This window comes from Myotis myotis, unplaced genomic scaffold (genome assembly GCF_014108235.1).
Source record: "Myotis myotis isolate mMyoMyo1 unplaced genomic scaffold, mMyoMyo1.p scaffold_m19_p_18, whole genome shotgun sequence".
Taxonomy (NCBI): Eukaryota; Metazoa; Chordata; class Mammalia; order Chiroptera; family Vespertilionidae; genus Myotis; species Myotis myotis.
This window is the reverse complement of record NW_023416322.1, coordinates 30,563,085-30,586,038: the sequence shown is the minus strand read 5'-3', so window position 1 is coordinate 30,586,038 and position 22,954 is coordinate 30,563,085. Positions and strand designations below refer to the sequence as shown.

The window sequence follows — 22,954 nt, the reverse complement described above, 5'->3', positions numbered from 1 at the left end:
TATCATGCTTTCTTTCCCTCTGGGACTTTTTTTTTAAGATTTTTATTTTATTTATGTTTCTGTATTTTTATTGATTTCAGAGAGGAAGGGAGAGGGAGGGAGAGAAGCATCAATGATGAGAAAGAATCATTGATCTGCTGCCTCCTGCACGCTCCCTAATGGGGATCAAGCCCACAACCCAGGCATGTGCCCTTGACCAGAATTGAACCCAGGACCCTTCAGTCCACTGGCCGATGCTCTACCCACTGAGCCAAACCAGCTAGGGCCCTCTGGGGTCTTTTCATCATGCTTCTGAAACATCTAGCTAACTTGAGTCCTGACTCCCTCCTCCTATTTTACCTGCCATCTGGGTCAAGCTATCATTCTCTTTGGGAAAACCTTCTCCCTGACCCCTCCAGGTTGAGGACCTCCTGCACTTCACCTGAGCATGAACATATGTCACATTGAACGGACATAGTCCCAGCACCTAGCTGGGCTATTAGCACACAATTTAGTGCTTGGGGTGGTTAAGGAGTTACAGGGAGCCGTGGGATTCACTGGGTCTTCCCTGAAGTTTCTCCCCTAGGTTTCGGCCTCATCCTTTTCAATAACCAAACTTCCTCAGAAAGAGAAAGGTCTTGCTCACTCTGACCTGCGTTTCTCTCTGTCTCTCTGTCTCTGTCTCTCTCAGTCACTCGCTCTGAGGACTAAGCCTCTGAGTTATGAGTTGCTATCTGGAGAGATCCACATGGCCTAACACTGAACGAGACCAACAGACAGAGAGGACATCAGGCCTTCAATCCAAACTGAATCCCGTAGATGCCCCGTGTGAGCTCAGAGCCTGGGTGACACAGATCCTGCCTCAGCTGGGATCTCAGTGAGAGACACTGGCAGTAGTACCAGAACCTGTGGGCTCATTAGTGCGTGGTGCTGGTTAAGGCTCTAGTGTGGTGTAAGGCTGTCACACAGCCGTAGGTCACTAGTACAGTCGTCCCACACCGGCCCGGGCCCTATCCTCTCCCCCAGCCTCTTATTTCCTCCCAGCTCCCTCCAGCCACCCTGACCACCTTTCTAACCTCTTCTTCGGCCTCCAAGTGTCTACACAGCTGTGCTTTCTGCGCTAAACACACCTGAGTTTGTGTAGGGCTCCTGCCGGTCCGCTGCTGGGCGGGTAAATGTCCTCTCAGTGCAGCTCTTCAGCCCCTCCCCCCCTTATCCTTTTAAGGAAAAAGAATCAGGTGAGTGTGCTTTGGGAGTTTCGTGACTGATTCTACATTTGGAAGCTGCCTGGAGCTCCTACCAGTCGAACTTCACTTTCAAGGACGAATGAGATGTGGTTGGCGGAGGAGACGGCAGCAGGAGCTCTAGACGCAGGTCAGTTACGTACAACGTGTAATTAGAAGTGCTCTGCAGCCACGAAATCATAGATTCAAAGATATTAAAGGGCAGGGATAATTATTCATGTTAAATGAAAGGTGAGTGGGAATAAAGGGTGACCCCATATTTGGAATAACTCTGTGTTTAAATGCAGATGAAAGGATACCAATAGGTGGAGGGGTAGTGTTCCAATCTTCTGAAATGTGTATTGTTTCATCAGAAGGCTTCCACCGGTATGCTTTGGTTTTGTGTTCTATATTCTTCATCCAGACATGCGGCACTGGGGGCATGTGGTGTAGACCCGTTATCCCCACACTTCCCTGTGGGCCCAGGGGCTGCAACTTTGTCTGCCTTTTCTGTCCTGGAACCTAGGGCCTGACTCAGGAGCTCAGTGCAGACCCTGAAATACCAGACTGTGGACAAAGCCTGTGTTTTCCTAGTGTGAAAAGACAGGACAATGACTTCTACGAAGGCACCCAAAATGTTGACTCTTAACAGATTTTATTTTGGTCTAACAGCAAGCCGCTTCTATTGCTGACAGAGCCATGAGCCCCACAACACGTGTGTCATGTCTCACTCATCCACTAGAGGGCAGTGCATGGCAGCACATGACAATGACATTGACCCACTTCCAATTTTTACAAGTTCCCTTTCTTCAGAAGGTGCTTGATAAATTTTGAGGAATATTTATTTGATTTTCCTCTTCAACTCCATTTGGAGGCTAATGAAAATCCCCTCCAAGTAACAAAAATAAGATGATCCAGTGCCGGGCAGATGTCACTTGTGACACAGACACGTAAAATGATGGGCCCCACCTTCTGTGTGCACCTCCATCCCTACCTACCTCTCTCCCTCCATCCATGTACAAAGATCTATCTTTGTAAAGTACCTTTTGGCCCTACATGTAATGTATGAGAGACAGTTGCCAACCGTGTTCCCCTTTTTGGTGACATGAGCCTTTGGGTAGCAAGTGGTTTGCTCACGAGACCGTGGGACAGTCTCTGGAACCTGGGAGACCTGACACCGGTGACCAGCAGATCTCAGCAGAATCAGTCCGGGTCTCTTGGAATATCTCTAGTTAGACGTGTGTGAGTTTTGGAGGTCTGTACCCCGCCCCCAGTGTGTCTCCTGAGATAGTAACCCTGCAGGTCAATTTTTATACTAGTGCACCCCACAAGGCCCAAGGCCTCCAAGCCGCACACCTGCGGGAGCTGCCTCACCCTCTCTTTGTCTCCTTCTGTCTTTCCTCTGCGTTCCCTGTTCACAATATTTCAGAGCAGCTACGCTTCAACTAGTTTTTCAAGCGGCTTGCCCTGCAGTTCAGCCGCAAATCCGCCCAGGGTTGGGAGCCAGCGGTGGGAGGTCCCAGCTACTCTGCAGCCGTGTTGGATTCCTCAGACCCCCTTACCAGTTCACTCCCAGTTCTCCCAAACGTTCCAGTAGCATCTTGTATGCATCTCTATTATAGCTCTTGTAACAAGTGTTAACATTTATTGAGTTCCCGTGGTGTGACAGGTACATCTCTTATCATATGTTATCTTGTTTAATCTTCAGTAAGAGACAATTTTGTTGGTGGTGGTGGTTTGTCACAGAGGATTTACAGAGAGACAGGAAGATAACCATGAACAGTGCGTGGTCCCAGAGCTCAAAGAAAATTCCAAGGAAAGGATGGTCAAGGGAATCAAGGCAATAAAAATGAAAGGTAGGGCGTACACGAAGGATGAAGGACAACAGAAATGGTACCTGCATGGGAACATATATAGATATATACAGTAGATGTAAGACGTCTTTCTCATCATTTACATCTCTTTAAGACGTGGGATAGACACAACAGTAATAATGATGGATTTGGGGGCTTATAACATATGTCAAGTGCAATGCATGACGACCACAGCATAAGGGCAGGCAGGAGGGCCGCGGGGAGAGGTACTCACTCTATCACTTGAAGGCAGGCTGTGTGTGTGCTCTAGAGCCTAAAGAAGCCGCTGAAATAACAGTGATATGCAAAAGGAGAGAAAACGGAATCCTACAGAATGCACGTAAACACTGCTTTAGAGCAGTTGATCTTTCTACCCTATAGAAAAGCTTGAACTATCCAGATATGTGTATAAGATGATGAGAACACCATTATTTGTAACCCCACAATGACAGAAACAACTTGGGTAGTTGTGGAGGAAGTCTGTCTTCGGTGATGGTTGAGAGAGAGTGCAGAGAAGAGAGAGGTACAAAGGTTTGGCTCTTAAAGAATAACAGAGGCGTCCCTGGGTGGGCTCGAACCACCAACCTTTCGGTTAACAGCCGAACGCGCTAACCGATTGCGCCACAGAGACCTACAGGAAATAGCGTCTCAACGTAGTAGAGAGCTAGTCCTTAGTCACTGCTGGGTAGAGCCATATCCTTGTCGCTGGACAGAGGGCCGGGCAGACTCCCAAACCTCGGAAAACCGAAGAAGCGGAGTCCACGCTGCGTGCTGGTTGCGTTTGAAACCCGCGCTTGGGTCGATTCTGAAGGCAATGGAGCCGCCGAGTAACCCGCCCGGCCTTGCTCCACTACCGCCTCACATTCTGAGCCCTGCGGAGGGCCAGGGGGCGGGGGCGGGGGGAAAAGCCGAACGGCCCGTGGGCTCCCGTGACGGTTCTCCCCCTTTGCTCGGGCTGCACCCCACGGCCTGGCCGCTGGCGCTCGCCTGGCTCCCCTTGACCGAGGTGCGCGGGGCGGGGTCGGAAAGAGCGGGTGCGGCGGAGTCAAAAGGGGCAAACGCGTTTTAAATTTGCCCTACCACTCCATGACCTAAAAATAATTTTGCACGGTGTTTCATTTTGGATATTTCCCATTGCTCTTGGCTTTATGTTCTCTAATCTTTTCCCTGCAATGTCTAATCCTGTTCATTCCACCTGGTGAGTTTATTATCTCTAAAGATTGACTCTACACATTCGTATGTGTTCCATGTTTCTAATGGACCCTTTGGGCATACGTAACAGTCGTAACAACAGCATTCGTGTCCTCTCTGCTCCTTTAGCATCGCGTCAGTTATGGTTGGGTCTCGGCACACTGATTGTTCTCCTCTGTGCACGCCTGGCGTTCTGTGACCGAATGGCGACACTGTCATAGTTCACCTTCCTGGGGACTGGCTATTTTGGTAGCGCTATAAGTCTTATGGGGCTTTGTTCTGGGGTCCAGTTGGGGGACTTGTCAACAGCTTGGTCCCTCGGGGGCTTGCTTTTGTGAGCTTTGAGGTTGGTCAGCCTCCCGCAACTGAGGCGAGACCGCCCTGCGCGCTCTGCGCTGTGGCTGGTGAGCTGCGAGCAGTCCGGTCTGGCGGGTGGGAGTATGATCCCTGCCCTGTGCCAGCACCACCCACTGGGACTGAGGGTCTCTACAGAAGTTTCTTCCCTGGGCCTCCGGCAGTTTCTTCCCTGCTGTGTGCCTGAAGGAGACTTTTCCACATGCCCGGGTTCTCTCTGTCCATTGCTCTCCTCCCTGTGAGGCAGGAGAGTAAACAATTAGGAGAATGCTTTGGCAAGTGGAGTGGGGAAACGCAGACAGAGAGCCCATTCCCACTGGCCTCACCCAGCAGCACCCTGACTCACCTGCCTCTTCTCCCTTGCACGTGCACTCACTCCATTACGCATTGAGTCCTCAGGACAAGAGGTTCTGATCAGCATCAAATAATCAACACGGCCCTAGCCGGTTTGGCTCAGTGGCTAAAGCGTCGGCCTACGGACTGAAGGGTCCCGGGTTCGATTATGGTCAAGGGCACATGCCTGGGTTTGGGCTTGATTCCCAGTAGGGGGTGTGCAGGAGGCAGCCAATCAATGATTCTCTCTCATCATTGATGTTTCTATCTTTCTCTCCCTCCCCCTTCCTTTCTGAAATCAATAAAAATATATATTTAAATAATAATAATAATAATCAAGGCATTCAGCCTGACTACAGAGACAGGTTTTGTTCAAACTAGAGATAACGTCTGGGCCTCAGGACCAGAAAAACAGCAAAACCAGACAAAGTGACACCATGACTGGGATCAGGACCAGATGTAATGACCAATGATTCTCCCCACACACATACACACACCCTGGCACCCACCAATCAGTAGAGACCATGACCCTGACCCTATATGTACTCATGTTGGTGAATCAGCATATTAAAGGACACACCTGGAAAGCTGATGGATATTCTGATCCTCCCTGAGACCTCCCCTACAATTCCTGCCTTTAGAAAACAGGTAAAAACACTTAAGACAAAGGACCCAGTGCACTTGCTAGCACGAACTCTCTCTCTCTCTCTCTCTCTCTCTCTTTCTCTCTCTCTCTCTCTCTCTCTCTCAACAAAGGAGGACCCAGTGCATGTGCTAGCACAAAGCATCAATCAGTTGCCTCCTGTACACACCCTGCCCGGGCGGGGATCAAACCTGCAAACTAGATATGTGTCCCGGCCAGTGATCGGACCCACAACCTTTTGGTGTACGGGATGATACTCCACCTGAAGGCATGCCTTCAATAGGAGGCGTGCCAACCTATATGCCAATGTATTTCTCCCACACGATGAGAGGGCCTTTTTCTTCATGATCTCGCCAGCACAGCAAGCTTTCTGTACATCTATCTGCTACTCTAACGAAGGGAGTGGCTCCCTCCTGACTCAACTAAGACTTCCCGAGGTAAAACGGGGCAATATGGACATTATCGAGAGATACCCTATGTGTCTGTTGGGCAGGTAAACTTCCAATAATTGTAATTGTTTTCTGTACCGCCCAACTTAATTGAAGACTGGCCAGAACCACCCTGGATAGCTCCTTTCCAAGCAGTTCACAGATTGGAGGGGAATCTATAAGCTGGTGCCAGACACTTGCTCCTCCTCCCTTTCCTTTTTGAATTGTATGTTTTCCTTCATTGGATGCATACAATCTAACGACTGGTCTTCCTCCTACGCAAGGGCTCATCAGCATGCTGATAACTGCTTCTATATGATTCCTTGACAGTGTTTGACTGTTTCTGTAAAAATTATCCTATTTGAGAAAAATCATTGGAACCAACAGAATCCTGCACCTGGCAATGCATCTTAGGGTTATTGGCTCACCTTCCCTTGGTTCTGTTGAATCTCCTCAGGTCAGGATTAATTTAAAAAAAAATAGTAATAACAAATAAAATAAAAACATCACTGTGTTATCTGCAGCAATAGAAATAAATACCTTTTATCTATTGATGTAATTGTCCCCCTTCCCTTTCTCATAAATACCCCTTGCCTTTGTCTCCTAATCAGAACATTATTTCGGCTTCTTTTTTTTCTTTTTCTGTAATAATTGCCAGTTTTATTTCTCTAGCTAAGAGACCCAGAGGTGATTTAAAGTTTACATGTTAACATTTATTTCATCAATAGTTCAGGTGCCCCCATTCCTCTTATTAGCTGGTTGCAAAGTATTTGATTTTCTTATTAAAAAATTTTAATTCTGTCTGTGACACATGTTCATTAAAAAATACATACAAGCAAAAGAAAACTCACACTACACAGAAATAAGCACAGTGAAGTTTTTGATGTATGTATGTATGTATGTATACACACATGCACACACATGCACACACACACAATTTGGGATTTTTATACATATGTGAGCTGATACTAAATATGCTCTGTAACTTATTTTACTTTTCAATATGGAATGAACATATTTTCATGCATTTGTGTAAAACTTCCCAATTAAAAAATAGACCTGGAGAATGGGTCAAAATATGTATCTCAGTGTTACAAAGGCTAAAACTCAGCACAACAGGGAGTCCAATTTAGAAAATTAGATTCTTCCAAACAATCAAACATTGATTGCAAACATAATATCAATTAATATTTTAATAATCATGATATAGTATGTATCCATCCAAATGCTGTGAATGCCTTAAAAACACATACTATTGTTATAATGATTATAAGACTGACTTATTATTCTCATACCAAAAATAAAAAAGGTTACAAAGAAAACTCCATTTACCAAAAATGTGCTTCTTCATTATCTCTATTTTTTTATTCTGGACCTTCCCTTCTTCTACTTGCATTCTAATTCTGCTTTTGCTTCTTACTTCTTTTCTTTAAAAAAAATATTTTTATTAATTTCAGAGAGGCAGGGAGAGGGAGAGATAGAAACATGATGATGAGAGAAAATCATTGATTGGCTGTCTCCTGAACATCCTCTACTGGGGATTGAGCCTGCAACCCGGGCATGTGCACTTGACCCAAATTGAACCTGGGACTCTTCAGTCCACAGGCTGATGTTCTATCCACTGAGCCAAACCAGGTAGGGCTTTACTTATTTCTTGGATTAGAATTTTACTTGCCTAACCTAGCAAGTGAGATTACTTCCTCAGACTCTCTAAGGTAAGTAGTTTGAGGTTGGCAGTTGCAGATGCGGGGTCATAAACAAGGGATCGGGATGAATTTCCCATGTTGTCCTACAATTGGAAGGGTCTTTATCAGAGTTGTGGTGTGAACTGACAACGCAGGTATTTTGATACTGGAATTTGAATGTCCCCACTTTGTGCTGCTTTCTGGTGTCTCAAGCCTTTGACCAAAATGTCTGTTGGTCTGTGAACTCCATCTTCCCAAGGCAACTGAGCTGTTATGCAGTTTGATATCAAGGTACATTGGTGTCTCAGTAGTAGAAACACCACCTTCAAGGAGCATTGGTGGTTCAGTGGTAGAATTCTTGCCTCCCACGCAGGAGACCCGGGTTCAATTCCCGGCCAATGCACTTTGTGTGACTTCCTTTTACTGTCTAACAACTGGGCCAGGTCACTCCATGGAGACATCTGAGGAGCGAGAGGGAGAGCTCAGGTCTGCATGGACCTGGCGAAAGGCCCCTAGAATCTACACCAGACACCCTGAGCCAAATGTTAACTTCCTCAGCCATGGGGGCCTCCGCGTGCCTCCTGGGCCCCTCACTGTCCCAGGAAGGATCCTGTGTACTTGGCCATGTGTGTCCACAGGTGTTGGTCTGAAATTTATATTTTTTAAAAGGGGAAAACGAACTACAGATCTGGGAAGTGTTTTGCGGCTTTCTTTCATTCCTCTTGAATACTCGGAACAGATTCCGATTTGAGAACGCTAACAATGTGAGTGATTACAGACCACATGTGATTCATTTTCATCCAAAAATCTTTGGAGAAGCCCCTTAACCAACAGTAGTTTTAAATACAAGACCAGTGACATTTGGGGAGTTTTTTTTCCCTTTTCTGTTTTAAAGATAAACTTGACTTATTTAATTTCAAGAGTTTCCTGAGTCTGCCCCGGCCTGCAAGGCTTAAGGAGTCGGAGCTTCGAGTCCTGGTTAAGGTCACATACTTGGGTTGCAAGGTCCCTGAAGCCTCCCTCCACCCTTCCCTGGGGCAACGGGTAATGTGACTCCCTCACATCTGATTTCTCTCTCTCTCTCTCTCTCTCTCTCTTCCACTCGTTCCAAAAATCAATGGAGAATGGGGATTAACAAAACAAAACAAAAAACACCAAAAAAAAAAGTTTCCTAGTCTGAGATCGTCTCTCTACATTTTAAGTATAAAACAATGGTGGTACTGTGTTGTTAGCTTTGAAGTTGTTTTATTCATGTATTTGTGTGTTTTTTTAACTCTCTCGGAAGTCTGAAATTTAATTAATAAATTCTTAACTGTGGTATAATTTCTTGCTTTTGTCTCGGTAGACAGGAATCAGGATTTAGATGGTGGGGGTTGGGGACAGCAGGAATTCTCATTTATGTAAAGGAATACGATTCATTACTTAGAAGATAAAGTTTTTAAAGACTGTAATATCTTCAGATTTCCCCTTTACTGTTGGCTAAAAAAATTCTATCTTTGACCCCGTTCCCTAGGGAAAGTCATGGCCTGTGAGGCTTCCTCCATATTCCAGTCTCCTCTTCCTCCTCCTCTCCCTTCTCTTCTTCTTCTTCCTCTTTCTCCTTCTTTTGTCCCTTCTCCTCCTTTTTCTCCTTCTTCAGTGAAGAAGCTGGAAGAAAGTGGGGGAGAGGGATGAGGACCCACAAGGGCTGCAGGAGAATCTTATTGGCGAGCTTGAAGGAGAGTGAGGAAAGCGGAGCTGTGGGTTGCGAAATAAGCAATGGGAAAGCAAAGCAGAGATGTGAATGGCTTTGGCTTGGCCTATAGCCTTTTCAGAATATTCAGATGATACAAATAAAGGAATTTAGCTTTTATTTTCAACTACAGGTTGGTTCCTAGAGAGTATTCTTTACGCTCACATCATGCTAACAACTCAACTTCATGGGCCTTGTCTCCATAGGGTTGTCCTTGGTTGCAGTAAAGAGTATGTCCACACTTTTCTCTTGAAACAACATTTTGAAGTCTCAACAACATCCTCTCTGCCCTAAGATTCATTGTGGAGCAGAAGGAGAGTTTGAAAAAAATGTTTAATATACATAAACTAAAATGCACAGAACCTATATGTACAATATAACAGATGATTACAAAATAAGGCACACCCCTGTGCAGCCTACACACAGATAAAGAAGTAAAACAGTATTAGTCTTTCAATCAACTCCTCCCATGCTTTACTAAGTCATAACCTTCTATCTCATCCCTTACACCCACTTAATTCCCCGCCCCCATCTGTAAATTCTCTCACTGGGGTTTCATTTTTAATATCTCTTATTGTTAATGGATTTGAGCACTATTACATGTTTGGTAGCCACTTGGATTTTTTCTTATAAGGTTTTTGTCCCCAAGACCTGGGTTATTTTTCTATAGGTCTGTCTGTCTTTTTCTTCTTGCTTTAAAATAACATTAAATCTATCCAGTACCAGTTGTTTATACCAAATGCTAGCAGCCTCTTGAGCCGCAGGGCCCACAAGCCCTGAGATTGAGTACACACACACACACACACACACACACACACACACACCCCTTTGCCCTCGATTTGACAATGCAAGGAAGAAAGATCCACAAACTCTGCACGTGGGCTAAAAGGCACCTGGGTAAGGGATTCTGGGATTCTTTGTACATCGAATAGGCCTCTGGGGGAGGGAGAAGTGGACTCCATGTGGGAATGTCCTCTTGGCTCTACATCATCTTTGCCTAAAGAAAGAAGGCACAACCAGAAGAGGCCAGGGTGGAGCACATACATAGCAGACCTCCTTTTCCCTGGCTGCAGGCACAGTGAATATTGGGTAGGCCAGCGGCGGAAGGTGATGGCACAAAAGGAAGACAGATTCAAGGAGCCCCTGGATAGAGGAGGGAGGGGATGGAGGGAATGGGGGAGAGAGGAGGAAAAGCGGTTGGAGGGTGAGGAGGAGGAGAAGGGGGACAGGTGGAGGCGGAGACAGCTGCAGCCAGGTGAGATGGAGACCGCAGCCAGATAACCCGGGTGGATGGAGATCGGGCGCTTTTGCTCCTCAAGTCTCTGCGACTACCGGCGTCAGGGCTGTCCGGTTCCCTCGGTCTCGGATGGCGCGGCCTAGAATGGCGCATCATCCTAGGTCGCCTCTCCTCTCTCCAAGGACCTCTGAGGGAAGGACGGCCCACAGCAACTCGGTCCTCGGTGGTCCAGCGCGCAGAGTCCGGGCTTCCGATGGAGCACTTGCCCGGCGTCTTCTGGGTAAGAGCAGACTCCGCTGGATAGGCCTGCCGTTCCCCGAGGACCGCTCCGCCAGCTCCGTGCGCCAGGCGCGACCCAGGCCCCTGGCGGAGGAGCGACGATTCGGGTCAGGCCCCCTCGATGGGCTGAGCCAGAGAAGCAGCGAGGGAACCGGCTGCCCCCCTGCGGCCAGGTCCTCTCTCCTCCGGTTGTTAGAAAAGGTTGATCCAACTCCCTTCTCAAGCACCAGAGAGGCGGCTGGGTCACATGCGATGGTTGGCGTGTGTGTGCGTGTGTGAACACAGCCGGGCTGGAAGAGGAGGGGGGAGAGGGGGAAGTAGGTGCGAGAGAAGCAGCTGGCTCTCGCGGGCAGGGAAAGCGCGCGCTGGAAAGGGACCCAGGAGCCGGGAGCCTCCAGGCAGAGGCAGGGCTTGGGCCTCATCTTTCCAAGAAGGGTGCCTCCCTCGGACCTGGCCGGAGGAGGACAGTGGAGTGGGAGGTCATGGGGACACGTCGGTCACGCTTCCCCAGCACCACGCACGGGGGGCATTTGTGGTGACCGTGGGAGTACCCGTCTGGACAGGAGGAGGCGCGGCGCCGGAGGCAGAGGGGTCCACACACTTGGGTCAGGAAGTGGGGGAGCCTGGGAGATGGTGAGGCGCTGGGTGGGGCCGGCGGGGCGCAGTGTGGCACCAGGGACCGGGGAGGTCAGGGGAGAGCTCGTGGGGCTCCACACCCCTGAGTGCATGGCGGAGCCCCGCCCGGGAGAACCAGCTTCGTGATCGGTGTCGCCCCCGCCAGGTAAGTGTGAGCGCGCGCCCTCCTGGCACCGTGCAGCCCTCGCGTCCCTCCTCCGTGCACTCAGGGTCACCACCCCCGGCCCCCGCACACGCACACGGGAGACCCCCCCCTCCGCCGCGGGTCCTTCTCACCGACCGCCTGGCGGCAGCGGCACCGGACCCAGCGACCCGCAGCCACGGCGCCGCCACCTGCTTCTCGCTCTGCGGCCTCTGCGGCGGGGTCCCCGCCGCCCACCCGCCTCGCTCTCTCGCTCGCCCCTGGCCCAGAGGACACCACGCGCATCCCGACCGGTCTTCGGAGGGAAAAGGGAAACCGTGCCCCGCACCGGGGAGTGTCTACGGGTTTAAGGGCAACAGTCCTCGTGGGACTGGGCCCTGGGACGGTGGTCGGAGCTGGTGCGGATTCCTGCTCCTCCCGCTGCTCGCGGCCGCGCTCGGCGTTTTCCGGTTGCGCCGACTTCACGCGCTGCCTTAGTTGGTTCACGTCGCCTCCCTACCCAGCTCGAGAGAGAGACGGACAGTCACCCCTGGCGGCCGCACCTCTCCCGAAGCCGAGCAAACATTTTTGTGCGACCGAGCTGGGGAGGCCCCGCCGCCCGGCGCGTTTCCGGGGCGCGCACCCACCCACCCTCCTCTCCGCGATGCGGGCTGCGCGGCTCGGCGGGTGCCGCGGCCTCGGGTGCAGCGCGGGCTCGGGTGCAGCCCCCCGGGATGCGACCTCCGCACCGCCGTGTGCACCTGAGCGGGAGGCCGAGGAGCCCTCCGAAGCCCCTTGTGCGGGAGGGCGGCTGCCGTAGAGAAAAGCAAGACCCGTGAGTCCCCAGAAGCGCGCGCCCCCGAGTCCCTGCTGCGCCCCCGTGTCCCTGCTGCGGGAGTTGATGACTCGGTGCGGGGAGCGCACACACCGCACGTGCGGAGATGAAGCAGATTCCTGCGGGAGGACATGTCAGACGGCGCAAAAGAAGTTCCCTGACCGGGAATCGAACCCGGGCCGCGGCAGTGAAAGCGCCGAATCCTAGCCACTAGACCACCAGGGACTCGGTAGCAGGTTGGCTCGCTTCTGCAATTCGGAAGAGAATGACATTTCTCCTGCGCTCTGAGGGGCTTTACCGCGGGCACCAGGCGGAGAGGGGCGTGGCACCCATCCTCCCAGCAATGCTTTCATAGGCCAAGTTTCTTTCCTGCCTTCTCCACCGAAGGAGCCCGCAGACCACCCACCGAGCTCCGCGCAGCCCGCCACGTCCACAGGTCCGGGGAACGAGCTGTCCTGCCCCCGCCGCCTCCGAACCGCCCGGGACTGCGCCTTTGCGAGGTGGCCCCGCGTGGAGAGAAGGTCGCCTGGGCGGGTCAGTGGACCAAGTGGCCGGGAGGAGGCGAGAGGAGAGGCGCCCAGGGTGAGACCCCGGGATCCCCAACCTCAGAAGGCACTCTGATGGGTGCGGGACCCGAATAGCGGGATGGAACACGTTTTCAAGCAAAGCTCTGCGGCGCTGACCTGCCGCGACCTGCCGACCCGCATCCCCCCCCCCCCCCCCGCCCCCTTGGTTGATGGAAAGTCCAACCTTTCGGAGGCTCTGGCCAGAAACCACTTGAAGTTCTCTCCGTCGCCGGAGCTTCCCCACATCCAAAGAGGCAGGTGTTCTCTCGTGGGTCAGGTGAGCCGACCTGGGTCTGCAGGAGGGATTGGGATCCGATCAGTTCTGTGCCGAGGGCTCGGCCCGTGGGCTGCTGGGTGTTGAGTTACTCTGCGGACTAGACGCCAGGGGGAAACTCTCTCCCCTTCCCCCAGTCACGACCATCCCAAATGTCTACAGACGAGCACTAGAGTCACAGCGAGGGCCGGGCGTGTGTGTATTGGGGGGAAGGGGGGAGGTGACTAAATCGCCCCCGATAGAGAACCAGCCGGGGTGCGCAGTCCCTGCTGCCCCTGGTCTCGGGACTTTCCAGATCAGGGCGCAGGGGGCGGTTCGGCTCTCGGCGCCCGGCTCAGTCGGGCGTGAGACTTGAGACTCGCCCCGAGACCATGGGCTTTTCTACCATTAGGCCTTCCCTTTGGTTCTGTCCTCGAAATCAACCTCTTTTGACGCTGTCCACGAGGGCCAGCCAGGCAGCGCGCTGGGTCCTCTTGCTCCTTCCGGGACGTCGCCCTGGTTTGCACCGAGCCTGCGGAGAAGATTAGGGGCCGCTTTCCCCGGCTGCCCCGGGCGATGGGGAAGGCCAGGGAATCCGCAGAAAGTGGCCCCCAAGTCTGCGCCGCTGGCGCTCCCCTCGCCCCACCGCGGGCGGTGCGACAGGAGCTGGAGAGAGTGGGCAGGCTGGGGTCCACGCGGCAAACGCGAAGAGGCGGGAAAGTGCGGGGGAGACGTGGACGCGACAGAGGGCCTCACCAGGAGGCGGGGGCAGAGGCTTGGGCCGGATTTGGGGAGATGCGCATTGCTGGGAAGGGGAGGGGGAGTCTGTTTTGTTCTATCATCAGAATTGAGGGGAAAACAGAAAGAGCAGGAAAGAGAAGATACCTGCAGTTGTTCAGGAACAAAGCGCAGTAACTGGAGTAGTTTTATGTCAAAGCTCACAGAGCAAGAGCGCGGGTTAGCACCGCGGGTGTAGCGTGCCGTGATCGTATAGTGGTTAGTACTCTGCGTTGTGGCCGCAGCAACCTCGGTTCGAATCCGAGTCACGGCAGGACCCGGACCTTCGTGGTGCTTGGAGTTTGACTTTTACGCACATGTTCAAACGCGCGCAGGCTGCGCCCCTTCCTTATCTGGGTGGGGGCCACAGACCAGCGCCTTCCTCTGCCCGCCCCCACTTCGGGGGAAGGTGTCTCGCGCGCAGGCTGCGCCCCTTCCTTATCTGGGTGGGGGCCACAGACCAGCGCCTTCCTCTGCCCGCCCCCACTTCGGGGGAAGGTGTCTCGCGCGCAGGCTGCGCCCCTTCCTTATCTGGGTGGGGGCCACAGACCAGCGCCTTCCTCTGCCCGCCCCCACTTCGGGGGAAGGTGTCTCCCTCGCCAGGTAAGTACGTGCAGCCTCCGTAAGGTCGGTTGCAGCCGAAACAAACAAGAGTAATCACTGGAGCCCACGGGCCGTTCAGCTGCTTTTGGGCCCCACGCGGCTCAGGCCCAGGGAGTCCCGGTTCCGGGCGTGCATGGGGCGCTGGCATCTAAGGAGAGAGTAGAGCAAGGCCAGGGAGACCATTCGGCTGCACATTGCCTTCGGAATCACCCAATGCACGCGTTTCAAACGCGACCAACACGCAGCGTGAACTCCACTTCTACGGTTCTCCGAGGTTTTGGAGTCTACACGGTCCTCTGCCCAGTAACAGGGATAAGGCGCTACTAGCGGTGACTAAAGACTTGCTCTCTGCTACCTTGAGTGTCTAGTCCCCATCGGTCTCTGTGGCGCAATCGGTTAGCGCGTTCGGCTGTTAACCGAAAGGTTGGTGGTTCGAGCCCACCCAGGGACGTCTTTGTTACTCTCAAGAAGCCAAACCTTTGCACCTCTTTCTTTGCGGGTTCTCTTCCAACCATTAAAAGAGGCCTACTCCATTACTACCCTCTTGTCTTCTGTGCCTCCTGAACTACAAGGGGACTTGGCCCAAATCAGGGACAGAAAACAGGCCAAGGGAAATCCAGCAATCATTGTTTGTTTGCAATAGCATTTTTTGAACACTTTCCATATACTTTTCAAATTAATGTGGGGTTAAAAGTATGCTGTACTCTTCGTTCTTGTACAAATATCTGGCCACTTGTTCAAGCGTTTTATAGGGTAGAGTCCCAGAAGAGCAGTTGCTCTAACTTGTGTTTACATGCTTTCTATAGGATTCCAATTTCTCTCCTTTTGTTGACTTATTATATGTCACTCTCTCCTTTTTTAATTCAGCGGCTGCTTTAGGCTCTAGAGCGCACATCTGTAACTTACCACAGTCTGCCTTCAAGTGGTAGAGTACCTCTACCCATTTCCCTCCTGCCTGCCCTTATACTGTAGTCATCATGCATTGCACTTGACATATGCTATAAGCCCCGAAATCCACCATTATTACTGTTGTTGTGTCTATCCCACATTTTTAAAGGGATGTAAATGATAAGACATCTTACATCTTATATGTTTTCCCGGGCAGGTACCATGTCTGTCGTTCTTCATCCCTTCCTGGTCACCCAGATTTCTATCTGGTATCAGTGTCCGTCTTTCTGGAAGCACTTTGCTTGTGGTGTGGGTTTGCTGGTGGTGAAGTCTTTCAGCATTTATGCTTCTGTAAATGTCATCATTCACCTTCATTTTTGAAAGACTTCTGAGGGAGGCAGAGAATGCTACTTTGACCTGCCGCGCCCCTTCTACCGCCTCAGTCCTTTAAAACTGCTGCTCCACCATCTTCTCACTTGCACTGTTTCTGATGAGAAATCTGACATAATTTTTTAGTATGTAGCATGTAGCATGTAGCAGCTTTGGAGACTTTTGCTCTTTCAATGGATTTGAGCAATTTAATTATGTGACTAGATGTGGTTTTCTTTCTGTTTCTCGTGCTCGTTCATTGTGTTCATTTGGCTCCTTGGATTGGTGGGTTTATCATCTTTATCACGATGGGAAAGTTTTCTGTCATTGTTTTTTCAAAATTGTCTCTTCACCCCCAGTCTTTTCAGGGAATCCATTACTCATTTATTAGGCCTTTTAAAGTTGCCCCATCACTCACTGACTTAAATTTACAAGTCAGTTATGGTTCGGTTTCAATACACCGATTATTCTCCTCATTGTGGGTCATGCTTTCCTGCCTCTGTGCACGCCTGGCATTCTTTCATTGGACGCCAGACATTGTCATGATTTACCTTCTTGGGAACCGGCTCTTGACTTGGCTCACAGCAGTGTGGACACCGCCCCTCCAGGCTGTGACCCGCGCCATGGGAGCCCTTTTCATGGCGCCAGCGGTCAGTGCTCTGGGCTCTTGACCAATGACCGAGTGCCTCGAATGGACCCAGGAACCATGGAACTGTTCTCCCTGCCCTCCCTCCCCTCTGTTCCGTTGCACCTGACCTGTGCGCCCTTTCCACGCAAGCCCATTGATCTCAGAGCTTCTCTGGTGTCCTCTTGGCAAAGGGGATCTCTTTGTTATTCTCTGGCCAAAATAGGCCCCTTTGGTTCCTGCCTGGGCTGCTCTAGAGCCATTGACAGAGTCCTGTGACCATGACCAGCTAACAGGTCCAGTAAAATCCAGGCCAGAAAATGGAGGGATGGAAAGCAAGCACAAGAAATCATTTTAAATGGCACAGAGCTGAGTCTGAGACTTGAGTGGTGGCCCTGGAGTATCTCTTTGGCTCTGCTGCCAGAGCTGAATAGGCCAGTGGTGACACTTGGTGAGACCACAGCCATCTTCATAGATGCCATTAAGAATTTGAAAGAAGGTGAAGACACATACCCTAGAAAAATAGGTTTTTCAAGTTGTTTTTTTTCTCTCAATCCCAGGACTGCGTATGTCTGAGGTTACATGTGATATTGATTGGACTGTATTTGAGCACCACCATTTTCCAAATGTTTGGCAGCTCCCAAAGTTAAAAATATACCTACCCTGTTACCTGGTAATATCCCTTCTATTTACTTCCCAAGAAAAATGAATGCATATATCCAAAAAGCGTTCTTAAAAAAAACGTTCAGAGCAATGTGATTTGTACCAGGGAAAAGCTGGATAAAACCCACATGTCCATCAACAGAGAAGTGATATACAAACCGTTGTATAGTCACATAATGGATTAATACTCCCTGGAAAAAACAACCACCTTTCTTTCCCCTCCTTCTTCTCTTCTCCTGCTCCTCCCGATGCTTCTTTTCCTCCCCTCCTCCTCCTTTCTGCTCCTCTTCCTCTTCTTCATTTTTTCTCCTGTCCTGGCCCATGAGGTTACTTAGTGGTTCTGTTTTCTCTGACTCTTAGCAGCTGCCCTCTTCCCCGGCTTCTCAGTCTCTTGTTTCTTACCAAGAACAAACAACAGCCCTGAGGGGAAAAGGCAGAGAGACTTAGTGTCATTCCAATGAGCTTCTCACGACATCAGCCTTCAAAAGTTTTACATATAATGGTGGTTGATGCCAAGCACGAAAGCAAATAAAAATAATATAATGCAGAATTACATGAGAACCAAAATAGAAGTATAAATACAAAATGATAAAATGAAAATTGTCCCCTTACTACCTTTGAAAGGAAAAAAACAAAAACAAAAAACCACCACCAACAAAAAATGTTGGGAGAGATTTCTGACCCATTATCTAACTTAAAAATAATGAGCTTAATCAAAACAATTCTCAGACTCTGGTGTCTAAGTTTCCCATAGTAGGAAGGTCTATCCTAGAATCAAGGACTACTGGTCTCTGACTATTTCTTCTCAGATGTTGCCTGACTTTCTTCTGTCCTCTAGTGGGCACCTGTAGGATTACTACAATTGTCCCAAATCCTGCATTTCAGGATTAAGAACATGAAAAACATTCTGTAGGCAAAAGAATCACAGGGAAAACAATTTCATGTTCTCTGAACATATCATAAAAGTACATTTCATTACAAACTGGCTTATACATTTATCCTGGGTTCTATGTTGGTTTGACCAGCTAGTTGTCTTGTTAAATTGGAGGGATAAAATGATCATGAGGCAAAAAGGAATTTAAAAAAAGGAAGCGCCCTAGCCAGTTTGGCTCAGTGGACGGAGCGTAGGCCTGTGGACTGAAGAGTATCAGGTTCGATTCTGGTCGGGGGCACATGCCAGGGTTGCCGGCTTGGTCCCCAGTGGGTGGCTTGTGGGAGGCAGCCAGTCAGTGATTTTCTCTCATCATTGATGTTTCTATCTCTTTCTCCCTCTCCTTTCCTCTCTGAAATCAGTAAAAATATATTTTAAAAGAAGCAGCAGTAGCCCTAGCCGATTTGGCTCAGTGGACAGAGCATTGGCCTGTGGACTGAAGGGTCCTGGGTTCAATTCTGGTCAAGGGCACATGCCCTAGTTATGGGCTTGATCCCCAGGAGGGGGTGTGCAGGAGGCAACCAATCAATGATTCTTTCTCATCATTAATGTTTCTATCTCCCTCTATCTCTCTCTGAAATCTATAAAATTTTTTTTTTTTTAAAGAAGCAAACAGTATTGGAGACTTGCTGTGTATCAGGGACTGTGTTAAATGTTCAACATGCTTTATTTCATTTAATCCTCACAAGAAACTGTCTGTATCATCACAGATAAAAGCCTGGATTAGAAGTGAGATCCACCTGGGACAGAATCCAGGTCTTGCTACTTATTAGCTGTGTGATCTTTGAAAATAACCTTACTTTTCTCACTCCCAGTTTCCTCAACTTTAAAAGAAATGGTAAAAATTACTCTCAACAGTGCCGTGAGGGTCAGCAGAATCATGGAAGGAAAATGACTAGAGAAGGTCCTGTAACACTGTGGTCCTCATAAATGAACTAAGTATTCATCAATAATAAAAAGGGAGTAGATTTTGTTTTGGGGGGATCACAGCTATTTTTTAGGAGTGTTTATATTTAACTTTTACAATGACCATTTTTTCAGAATATATATATATGACTTCAGAGAGGAAGAGAGAGGGAGAGAGAGTTAGAAACATCAATGAGAGAGAATCATTGATTGGCTGCCTCCCGCAAGCCACCCACTGGGGATTGAGCTCACAACCCAGGCATGTGCCCTTGACTGGAACCGAACCTAGGACCCTTCAGTCTGCAGGCTGACGCTCTATCCACTGAGCCAGACCAGCTAGGGGTCAGCTTATTTTTTTTTTCCCCTTTTTACTCATGATCATTTTAACCCTCCAATTTAATAAGGGCACCAGCTGGTCAAACCAACATAGAACCTGGCCAGCCAAATGTAAGCTGTAATTTAAAATAAAATTTAGCCAGGCCAGTGTGGCTCAGTGGTTGACCATCAACCCATGAACCAGAAGTCACTGTTTGATTCCCAGTCAGGGTATATGCCTGGGTTTCGGGCTTGATCCCCAGTAGGGGGCAAGCAGGAGGCAGCTAATCAATGATTCTCTCTCATCATTGATGTTTTTATAGCTCTCTCCTTCTCCCTTCCTCTCTGAAATCAATAAAAATACATATTTTTAAAAAAATTTTTTAAAAAGAAAAGAAAGAGATCAGTGATTGACAGGGATCGAGTAGGAAGGATGAGGCGTCACAGGTCCTGGGTTTGTCCTGGATGAGAATGTTCTGGAACTGGAGAGTGATTGTGATGTGATGGTCATAAGGAATTGTGAATGTACTTAATGCAGCTGAAATTACATTATGAAGGATCATAGACTTAAATTATATTTTACTAAAATTAAAGTTTATTTTTATTAATATATTATTATATTTTATTTAAAATACATCTTATTTTAACTGAATATTATACAAAACTACAGTAAAAGTTTGAAGACATGTATGCTGAACATAAATATTTAAAAATTGCATCTCAAGGGGGAAGCCCCCTCTGCGGTGGCAGCTACACAGGCTGCGGCCCAGGACCGGGGACCACGGGCCTCGCAGGAGCTGAAGGGAGTTGCCCACATGCTGCAGGTGGTTCTTCTGCCTCGTGAAGGTCAGTGAAAGCTGTGCCCGGAGCCCACTCTGGCTCCGGAGAGGCCACGGGTGTCGGCGTTGCCTCCTGAGGTCTTTTTTTACCTGGCTCTGGAGCTGGTTCTGTAGATCCCAGAAGAGAACATGTTACCCCCATGACTGCCTCCATGTGCCTTCCAAGGACGGAACATCTCTCCTGTCCATCCACGGAGTCCCAGTGCCAGAGCCACCCCAGGAAGTCTTCCCAGACTGCAGGCCGTGGGGACAGTGATCTGAGCCGGCCCTGCCCCTGGCCTCTAAACGCTCTTCTCCGTGTGGCCGAGCCCCATCTCCTCCCACACGCCCACATCACCTCCCCGGGTCCATCTCCTCCCACACGCCCACATCACCTCCCCGAGTCCTCCTCACCCTCCGCCTCCGCGTCTGTGGGCTCGCGGCGCTCCGGCTCCGAGTCCTCCTCACCCTCACCCTCGCGTCTGTGGGCTCGCGGCGCTCCGGCTCCAGTCCTCCTCACCCTCGCGTCTGTGGGCTCGCGGCGCTCCGGCTCCGAGTCCTCCTCACCCTCCGGCCTCGCGTCTGTGGGGCTCGCGGCGCTCCGGCTCCGAGTCCTCCTCACCCTAACCCTCCGCGGTCTGTGGGCTCGCGGCGCTCCGGCTCCGAGTCCTCCTCACCCTCCGCGTCTGTGGGCTCGCGGCTCTCCGGCTCCGAGTCCTCCTCACCCTCCGCGTCTGTGGGCTCGCGGCTCTCCGGCTCCGAGTCCTCCTCACCCTCCGCCTCCGCGGCTGTGGGCTCGCGGCGCTCCGGCTCCGAGTCCTCCTCACCCTCCGCCTCCGCGGCTGTGGGCTCGCGGCGCTCCGGCTCCGAGTCCTCCTCACCCTCCGCCTCCGCGGCTGTGGGCTCGCGGCGCTCCGGCTCTGAAAGGAGCAGCTGGGCCTGGCGCTCCAGGGCTGAGCCTGGGAAATTGAGCTCCAGGTAGGCCAGCAGCGTCACCAGGCCCGGAAAGTCTGGGGGCTGGAAAAAGTCCTGAGGGAACTGGTCCAGCCACATGCCCAGGATGGAGATGATGGCCCTGGGGAGAGACGTGGGCAGCAGAGTCTGAGCCTGGCCTCTCCTTCCACACTAACCTCCCCAGGATCCCTGTGGGAGCCTGGGGTCCGGTGCCTCCTGCTCCTGTCCATCTAGAAGCCAGACCTACTCCTTCCCACCTTCAGTCTGGCAATCCTGGCAGAGGTATACCTGGCCAGGAAGGAGGGGCTGGCCAAAGCCTTCATAATTGTGATATATATATATTTATCAGGATTTTTTATTTTAGAAAAGTAATCAATGTTCACTGTAGATATTTTAGAATGTGGAAAATTATAAAGGAGAAAGTTGCAATCACCCACAATATCTCTCCCCAGAAATAATCATTGTTAATATTTACATGTATTTTCCTCTAGTCTCTATTTTTTTCTGACAAAATATGGATAATTATGTATATTCCTTTCCATAAACTGACAACCTGAGACTCAATATAGTGTGGATGCGTTCTTGAGTAATTAAGTAGACTTCTTCTTTTTGAATTTATTTTTCAGTTACGGGTGACATCCAACATTATTTTATATTAGTGACTGAGAGTTCTTAACCAATGGTGTTATGGCAGCATAGTAAGAAGCTAGGAAAATCCCTGGGTAAGTGCAATGGGGAAACTGAGACAAGAAAATTAATCACGCGGAAACCGGTTTGGCTCAGTGGATAGAGCGTCGGCTTGCGGACTGAAAGGTCCCAGGTTCGATTCCGGTCAAGGGCATGTACCTGGGTTGCGGGCACATCCCCAGTAGGAGATGTGCGGGAGGCGGCTGATCAATGTTTCTAAATCTCTATCTCTCTCCCTTTCTCTCTGTAAAATATCAATAAAATATATTTGAAAAAAAGAAAATTAATCACAAGACCTTATCTTCCTCAACCAAGGACACTTGAGAGCAAATGGTTTATACCTCTCCTCCCTAGCTTAAATCACTCTGGCCTGGGAAAATAGAACAAAGACCTACTTAATGCCATTTCTGCCAGCTAACCCCAAGGGCAGATGAAGTTGGGGAACAAATAATAATAATAAAAACCATTAAAGACAGACAGACCTAAGATAACAGTAAAACAGGCCAAAGAAGAACCCAAAACTCCCCTATACACTCATTTTAATGCATCAGCATATTAAAAAAAATACACCTAGGAAGCTAATGAATACTCTGTTGAAACCCTCCCCTAAGATTCTTGCCTGCAGAAACAAAAAGGGATAGAAAGCCCTCAGGACAGCCCTGGTGGCCTGGGGACTGAAGGGTCTCGGGTTCGAGGGTTCGATTCCAATCAAGGGCACATGCCTGGGTTGTGGACTTGCTCCCCAGTGTGGGGGGGGGGGGGCATGCATGACACAGCCAATCAATGATTCTCTATCATCATTGATGTTTCCATCTTTCTCTTCCTCTTTCCCCCTTCCTTTCTGAAATAAAAAAAAATATTTTTAAAAAAAGATAAAAAGAAAGAATGAAAGCCCTCAGGACAAAGGCTCACGCCACACCCATGCCACTTCCCGGGCATGAACTTTTTATTTCTTCCTAAGCTCTAGGGGTCCCGACAGGACTTGCAACCAGGGGAGCAGTAGGCAGCAGTAGCTCCACCCAGGCTCTGGTTCCTGTCTCCAAGGCCCCCCCTCTCCTTTTTTAAAATAT

The 22,954-nt window shown here is 50.0% G+C and overlaps 1 protein-coding gene and 5 non-coding genes across 7 annotated transcripts; 3 read left to right on the top strand and 3 right to left on the bottom strand.

The window, feature by feature from the left end:
• Positions 1 to 3,612: 3,612 nt before the first annotated feature.
• Positions 3,613 to 3,686, bottom strand: TRNAN-GUU. Its single transcript has one exon. It is a non-coding gene; the product is annotated as a tRNA-Asn (tRNA).
• Positions 3,687 to 8,021: 4,335 nt separating this feature from the next.
• TRNAG-CCC lies at positions 8,022 to 8,092 on the top strand. Its single transcript has one exon. It is a non-coding gene; the product is annotated as a tRNA-Gly (tRNA).
• Positions 8,093 to 12,682: 4,590 nt separating this feature from the next.
• Positions 12,683 to 12,754, bottom strand: TRNAE-UUC. Its single transcript has one exon. It is a non-coding gene; the product is annotated as a tRNA-Glu (tRNA).
• A 1,573-nt stretch (positions 12,755 to 14,327) lies between these two features.
• TRNAH-GUG lies at positions 14,328 to 14,399 on the top strand. Its single transcript has one exon. It is a non-coding gene; the product is annotated as a tRNA-His (tRNA).
• Positions 14,400 to 15,105: 706 nt separating this feature from the next.
• TRNAN-GUU lies at positions 15,106 to 15,179 on the top strand. The gene has a single exon. It is a non-coding gene; the product is annotated as a tRNA-Asn (tRNA).
• A 4,694-nt stretch (positions 15,180 to 19,873) lies between these two features.
• On the bottom strand, positions 19,874 to 21,617 carry LOC118673437 (ral guanine nucleotide dissociation stimulator-like). Of its 2 annotated transcripts, none has more exons than XR_004973372.1 (2): positions 20,658 to 20,718; positions 19,874 to 20,372 (listed from the first exon to the last, which is right to left on the bottom strand). XR_004973372.1 is itself a non-coding variant. In XM_036344193.1 (2 exons), exons 1-2 carry the CDS (start codon positions 21,294 to 21,296, stop codon positions 20,176 to 20,178), a joined length of 477 nt encoding a protein of 158 aa, XP_036200086.1. In that variant the 5' UTR covers positions 21,297 to 21,617; the 3' UTR covers positions 19,874 to 20,175. The 2 variants fall into 2 exon arrangements, 1 of the variants encoding a protein (XP_036200086.1); XM_036344193.1 differs by lacking the exon at positions 20,658 to 20,718 and adding an exon at positions 21,017 to 21,617.
• Between the last annotated feature and the right edge of the window lie 1,337 nt (positions 21,618 to 22,954).